This window comes from Trypanosoma conorhini, assembly GCF_003719485.1.
Source record: "Trypanosoma conorhini strain 025E chromosome Unknown Tco_14.4_contig_00789, whole genome shotgun sequence".
Lineage (NCBI taxonomy): Eukaryota > Euglenozoa > Kinetoplastea > Trypanosomatida > Trypanosomatidae > Trypanosoma > Trypanosoma conorhini.
Genome location: NW_021704880.1, coordinates 1,553 through 7,276, shown reverse-complemented (window position 1 = coordinate 7,276; position 5,724 = coordinate 1,553). Strand labels below are relative to the sequence as shown.

At 50.7% G+C, this 5,724-nt stretch overlaps 5 protein-coding genes across 5 annotated transcripts, besides 5 other annotated features; all 5 read right to left on the bottom strand.

Moving 5' to 3' along the window:
- Positions 1–95: 95 nt before the first annotated feature.
- Positions 96–620, bottom strand: Tco025E_08470 (excreted/secreted protein 23; the record flags this gene model as incomplete). The annotated part of the gene is made up of 1 exon (XM_029375319.1): positions 96–620. The coding sequence occupies one exon, from the start codon at positions 618–620 to the stop codon at positions 96–98; it is 525 nt and encodes a 174-aa protein (XP_029224571.1).
- A 114-nt stretch (positions 621–734) lies between these two features.
- Positions 735–746: a microsatellite.
- Positions 747–771: a microsatellite.
- Positions 772–790: a microsatellite.
- Positions 791–933: 143 nt separating this feature from the next.
- Positions 934–1,707, bottom strand: Tco025E_08469 (cyclophilin; the record flags this gene model as incomplete). The annotated part of the gene is made up of 1 exon (XM_029375318.1): positions 934–1,707. The coding sequence occupies one exon, from the start codon at positions 1,705–1,707 to the stop codon at positions 934–936; it is 774 nt and encodes a 257-aa protein (XP_029224570.1).
- Positions 1,708–2,007: 300 nt separating this feature from the next.
- Positions 2,008–2,035: a microsatellite.
- A 42-nt stretch (positions 2,036–2,077) lies between these two features.
- On the bottom strand, positions 2,078–2,758 carry Tco025E_08468 (mitochondrial tryparedoxin peroxidase, trypanosomatid typical 2-Cys peroxiredoxin; the record flags this gene model as incomplete). The annotated part of the gene is made up of 1 exon (XM_029375317.1): positions 2,078–2,758. The coding sequence occupies one exon, from the start codon at positions 2,756–2,758 to the stop codon at positions 2,078–2,080; it is 681 nt and encodes a 226-aa protein (XP_029224569.1).
- Positions 2,759–3,003: 245 nt separating this feature from the next.
- Tco025E_08467 (putative beta propeller protein) lies at positions 3,004–4,458 on the bottom strand (the record flags this gene model as incomplete). The annotated part of the gene is made up of 1 exon (XM_029375316.1): positions 3,004–4,458. The coding sequence occupies one exon, from the start codon at positions 4,456–4,458 to the stop codon at positions 3,004–3,006; it is 1,455 nt and encodes a 484-aa protein (XP_029224568.1).
- Positions 4,459–4,687: 229 nt separating this feature from the next.
- On the bottom strand, positions 4,688–5,338 carry Tco025E_08466 (uncharacterized protein; the record flags this gene model as incomplete). The annotated part of the gene is made up of 1 exon (XM_029375315.1): positions 4,688–5,338. One exon carries the CDS (start codon positions 5,336–5,338, stop codon positions 4,688–4,690), a length of 651 nt encoding a protein of 216 aa, XP_029224567.1.
- Positions 5,339–5,485: 147 nt separating this feature from the next.
- Positions 5,486–5,513: a microsatellite.
- Positions 5,514–5,724: the final 211 nt, after the last annotated feature.

The following is a 5,724-nucleotide window of genomic DNA, read 5'->3' as shown; positions in this document are numbered from 1 at the left end:
CCCCTCCCGTTCGCTCTCACGCCTCCCTCTTCCGCTCCTTTCGCTTTCGCCATGGGCAGCAATAAAAAAAAAATGGGGGCGGGAGGAGAAAAGAATCAGCGCTCGTGAGTGGATCTTCCGTCAGTACGGCCGCCGCAATGAAGCAAAAAGTTTGTCGCACGTCCTCGCTCGCTTTCATGCAGGTGCGAAGACGCAAAATCCATGACGCCACCCGAGCTTTCGCCGTCGCTGTTGCTGCTGCCTCCACTCTGAGAGAGAGCAACAGAAATCAACCTCCCGCTCTGAGCGTGGTAGTGGTGTCGCTTGAACTTTTCTTGCGTCTTTGCCTGGCGCACCAAACGGTGTGCTGCGCCCTTTTCGCGTTGTCCCGCCTGCCATTTCAAAAAAGCCTCTCGGCGGGCTATTCGACGCTGCTCCTGCTCTTTTAGAAGTGCCAGCATTCGCAACTCTTCCCCGCGGCGGTCATCACTCTCCCCAAGCTGGACTGCGTCAGAAGTACCACTGCGGCTGGCGTGCTCCCCGTGACCTCCCCCCAGCAGTGTCGTTGGACCGCCCACCCTCTGCGGCTCCCTCTGCTGGCGTGCAATCAGCCGAGTCGATCCCACGCCTACAAATGGCATGCTACACATGAGAGTGGGGCAAAGCAGGCCGCCTCCCCTGCTACGCATCCTGATCGCTAAATGTTATGGAAAGCAAAGAGAGTGGGAACCAAGACGAAGAGGTGGCAAAAGAAGTGTTTATGTGGTTGTGTGTGTGTGTGTGTGTGTGTGTTGTTGTTGTTGTTGTTGTTTGCTCTTCGCTCCTGTGCGAGAGTCATCTGCGACGGGAGCAACAGGGTAAGGGGCGGGTTATTCTTCGTTCTTAATAGACGTCAGCTGCCGTCTGCTCAGTTACGCTTTGTTAGACGCAGTAGGTCCGACTGGCTTTCACGGATTACTTCTCCAGCTGTTCGCGAAGCCGAGCAATTTTTGCCTTCTTTGCCTGAATGCGCTTCTTTACCTCCTCCGCGTGTTGCTCCTCCTCGCGTGGGCGCTTCTTCGCAGAGGCCTCGGCCTTTGCGGCGGCCGCACCCCTCTTCACCTCGTCCCTCTCTTTGGTTGGCTTCTCCTTCGCCTCCGGCGCCGCAACCTCACCACAGTCGGCAATAACTATTCGGCCGCGCGTCTTTCCAGACTCTGAGCCCAGCCGTTCCACCTTCTTCACGACGTCAAGACCCTCCGTGACGCGGCCAAAAACAACGTGCTTGCCGTTCAACCACGGGGTGTTGGCGGTGCAGATAAAAAATTGCGATCCGTTTGTGTTGGGGCCGGCATTCGCCATCGATAGGCAGCCAAGCCCCGTGTGTTTGCCGGCCTTGCCGGAAAAGCTCTCATCACGAAATTTAACGCCGTAGATGGACTCCCCGCCAGTGCCATTTCCCCGCGTAATGTCACCGCCTTGAATCATGAATCCCGGTATGACACGGTGAAACACACAGCCCTTGTAGTGGAGCGGCTTCCCACCCTTGCCGCGGCCCTTTTCGCCAGTGCAAAGGGCCCGAAAATTCTCGGCGGTCTTGGGCACCGCGTCCGCGTAGAGTTCCATGGTTATCCGCCCGGTTGGCTTGTTGTCGATGGATATCTCAAAGAAGACCCGCGGGTTACGGGACCCCTCGACCGGAATCCCCCCACGGCGCTCGACCTTCGGCGGGACACTTATTTTAGACATCCTCTCTTCCTCTTTCGGAGAAAACCAGCAAATAAGAAAAAAAAAGTAGTTTCACGCACCGTCACACCGCCCCCGAGCCCAAAAGCAGTGTGGTGAACTCGAGCGCTCGCAGGCACGCAGCGGCCACTCAGCTACTTCCGCTTAAACAAAGAAGCCGCCAAAAGCTGAAAAGGTCAAGCACACCACTGCCTGAAGAACCCACCAACGCACCGATCAGGATGCGGGACCATGCGCCTGAAAAATGGGAACAACAGGCGGGACGACACTCACGCGCACACAAAGTCTACCAATTGCTAAGGGAAAAACAAAAACAAAAACAAAAACAAAACGAATATAGTAAAGCAAAAACCTCCCTTCACACCGCACGCGCTTAATTATTCTTCTCAAAATATTCATTTGCCTTTTCGGGCTTCATTGTCGGTTTGCCTGGCTTCCAGTTGCATGGAATCACATCCCCATTCTTGTCAGCGTACTGAAACGCTTGCACAACCCGAAGCACTTCTTCGACACTTCGGCCGACGGGTAGATCATTCACCGTGATGTGGCGAAGAATTCCCTTGTCGTCAATGATGAACAGTCCGCGCAGAGGGACCCCTTGCTCCTCGATCAAAACCCCATAGTCGCGGGCTATTTCCTTCGTGAGGTCCGAAAGCACGGGAATCTTCATTTCTCCAAGGCCGCCGCGTTTTCTCGGAGTTTCGATCCAGGCGAGATGCGAGTATTGGCTGTCGCATGATACCGCCACCACCTGGGTGTTGAGCTTATCAAATTCTGCTTGAGCATCTGAAAAGGCCGTGATTTCTGTGGGGCACACAAAGGTGAAATCCATGGGATAAAAAAGAAGAACAACGTATTTGCCCTTGTAGTCATTGAAGCTGATGTCCTTTATGCGTCCATTCACCACAGCTTTGCCAGCCCACTCAGGCGCCGCCTCACGCACCGTGGCCGTCTTATATCCCTGGTAGTCCAAGTTAAAAAGCATCGCAGTTTTGCAGAAAGCTCGGCGTGAGATGCAGTCCCGCAACGGCGCAACAGTCACACGACGGAACATGATGGTCCTTTTTATGTAAACTTTTCCTCCTTGTTTCCGATGATAGCCTCACTTTTTCACTTTCAACCAGTGCTTTTTCAACCTTTGTGATGACAACGACACCCGTGAGAGACGAAGAAAAAGGCAAAATAAAAGAACATCCATTTATTTTTATCTGTTCTGGACATTGGTCCTACAGTGCGCAACCGTATCCCCCATGTCACCCGCGTTCTCTTCTTCACTCTTGCTTAGATAAAATAAGAGGCTTACACGTCGTTTACTATTAGCTCCATTATGCTCAAGGTGTGCTCCATTCGCTGAAGAGTCGCGAGGACAGCTCCCAAGCGTAGACGCGCAATCATCATTTCTCTGTAAAGGAAGCTACTCTTTCCCACACACGTTGCATAAATTTCAAAGATGACGTCGAGCACAATCATCATTGACTCACAAAACTGAGGGGAATCAAGATGGTTTACCGAAAAGCGAAGGATGCGCACAATTGTTCGGTCGTTCTGGCCACTCAAGGCCACGTGTAGGGCACCACGACGGACAAGTTCCTCCAGCGTAGACGCAATAACGTCCGGGTTACGAGAATAGAGAGCTGTCTTTAGGGCCCGATTGTACTGGTACGACACAAGTTGCTGCCGCACATCATGCATCTTCGTGCTCAAAACGTCGTTTTGTTTATTTTCCTCTTTGCCTTCGAATCTCGCCTCCACCACCACGCCTTCCTCCTCCTCTTCTTCCCCTTTTTGGTCAAAGGCGCCCTCAAGCCTCATGATACGAAGATCCCCCCCTGCAGTGCCGACGGCAAACTCAGATGAACGTGGATGAACCGCCACGGCAGTCACTGGTGCATCATACTTTTTGCTCGCAAGCAGCTCCAGCCCCCCATTCTCCAGGGAGAAAATCTTGACACGTTGATCGAGTGACCCCGTGAGAAGCACATTATTTCCCTTTGAAAATGCAAGGGCCACCACCGACTTTGTATGGTGTGATTCCTGCAATAAGACCGTAGAAAGACCCTTACGCATGTCGAACAATAGGACTTGATCTCCCGCCGTGCAAGTCAGCGTGTGTGCATGAGTGTGCAGCATTGCCTCTACAGGACTTCCAATGCGACGCTCACTGGATTGAACGGGGTGCTCAAAACCAACTCGTGTGTCCCATAAATTAATGGTGTGATCGTAGGAACCACTAAAGAAGCAACCTGGCGAGTAATTCTCCAGGCATCGAACGTAGTCGGTATGCGTTTTACCGACAAGCAGCGCATTTTCGTTCATGATATCCCAAAGCCTTACAGTCGTGTCATCGCTACCCGAGACAAAGTTGTGCCGATCCAGAAATATAGCGTCCCTGACTTCCCTAACATGACCCAAAAATTGCCGCTCGAAGGCAGTTTGAGTGGATCTAACAACAACGCGCTGGTTAAAAGCGAATAGAGCCATTTTGTCATCATCCCGAAATCGAAGAGAAAAACACTTTCTTTCACGCTGCTCATTGGCGATCACACCTTCCGTCTGGGGTACTCGCAAGAGTGTGAGTTGATTCGTCGAGGTGCATCCCACGGTCGTCCCGGCATTGTTGTACCTGACACAAGTCACCTGGCCAAACAATCGTTGCTCATAACACAGGCGAGCATTGTTCCATATCACGGAGCGATCAAGCTTCTCTGCAACTGGAACCCGTTTTACGGGCAGAGACCACGACTTGTGGTCCATGTCTCCTTTTTCTCGCTGAATTTCCCTGAACAAGCAAGAAGCAGAATCAGAAACAGAAACGGAAAAGGGCAAATGCAGGTTTGCCAGTCAGCATATAAAGAAGTGGACGGATAAAAAGGAAAAGACCAGAAAATAATCAGGAAAAAAAAGGATAAAAATTCAACACCGTCAATGCACCGCGAATAAAGAACATAGAGCGTGTGTTGAGGTAAAGAAATTTATAGAATGGTTACAAAGGTAACACTTGAACACATGTCAACCCCTCGAAGACACAGCCCACCGCCATTTCTTCCACGTCATAGCAGAGTACACCGTCTTTTTGCCGACTGCATTTAATCATACCTTGGATGCTAAACCTTCGACTCATTCGGTCCATCATCTCCACACGCACTAAATCCCCTGGCGCCAAGGCAGGGTAAACTACAGCAATCTGAGGAAGGGACGTGGAGTCGTCGTTACATGCGTCAAAAAAAGAGAACAAATCCATAAGTCCGGCAGAAACGGCACAGTTGAGGAAGAGTTGTGATTTCATATAATTGGCCTCCGCAGGGGAGGTACAACAAAGCTGACGCAGCTGCTCCTGTAATGTTTCTCTGGATTGCAGTGATGATCGGTGCACTATTAAAGGTATGTACCCAGGAAGAAGAGATCCGTGATGCTGCAGTACAACGACATTAACTACCCCCCAGCGATTTGTCAGCTTATGGAAAGGGCAAAGCACCTCTTGACAAAAAACAAGTCTTGGCACGTCATCGTCGAGATGAAGCACTTTATTAACCAATGGATACAGCACTCCATGAGTCTCGCTGTACACGGTATAACAGACTAAATTTCCCGCCTCGGGGAGCCATGCATGAATAATTTCATAGACATACTTCATAGTTGAGTTTGGACGCATAGAAAAGCATTGTGTCCTGGTCATCTTTCTGAGCGTGTCAAAAAATCTAACATATAGCGTGGCTCCAATGCCTTTTGAAGAAGGCGTCAATTGGGTCGAGCCCCCACCAACACAAACGCCACCACCGCCACTACTACTACTACTACTACTACTACTAGTTCTACTATCTGATAATGTGCCTAAGGCAATAACATGCTTCTTCTTTGATGACAACCGTTGCTCCTCTACCTTTTTACATGGGAGCGTTCTAGTAGGCGTAATATATGTAAAACTGACATACTCCGAGTCGCCATACATAGTCAATAAAACAATGCCACCTAGCGTAAGGAAGCGATTATCTGGTAAGGTGACCGTTATACCTTTCTGTT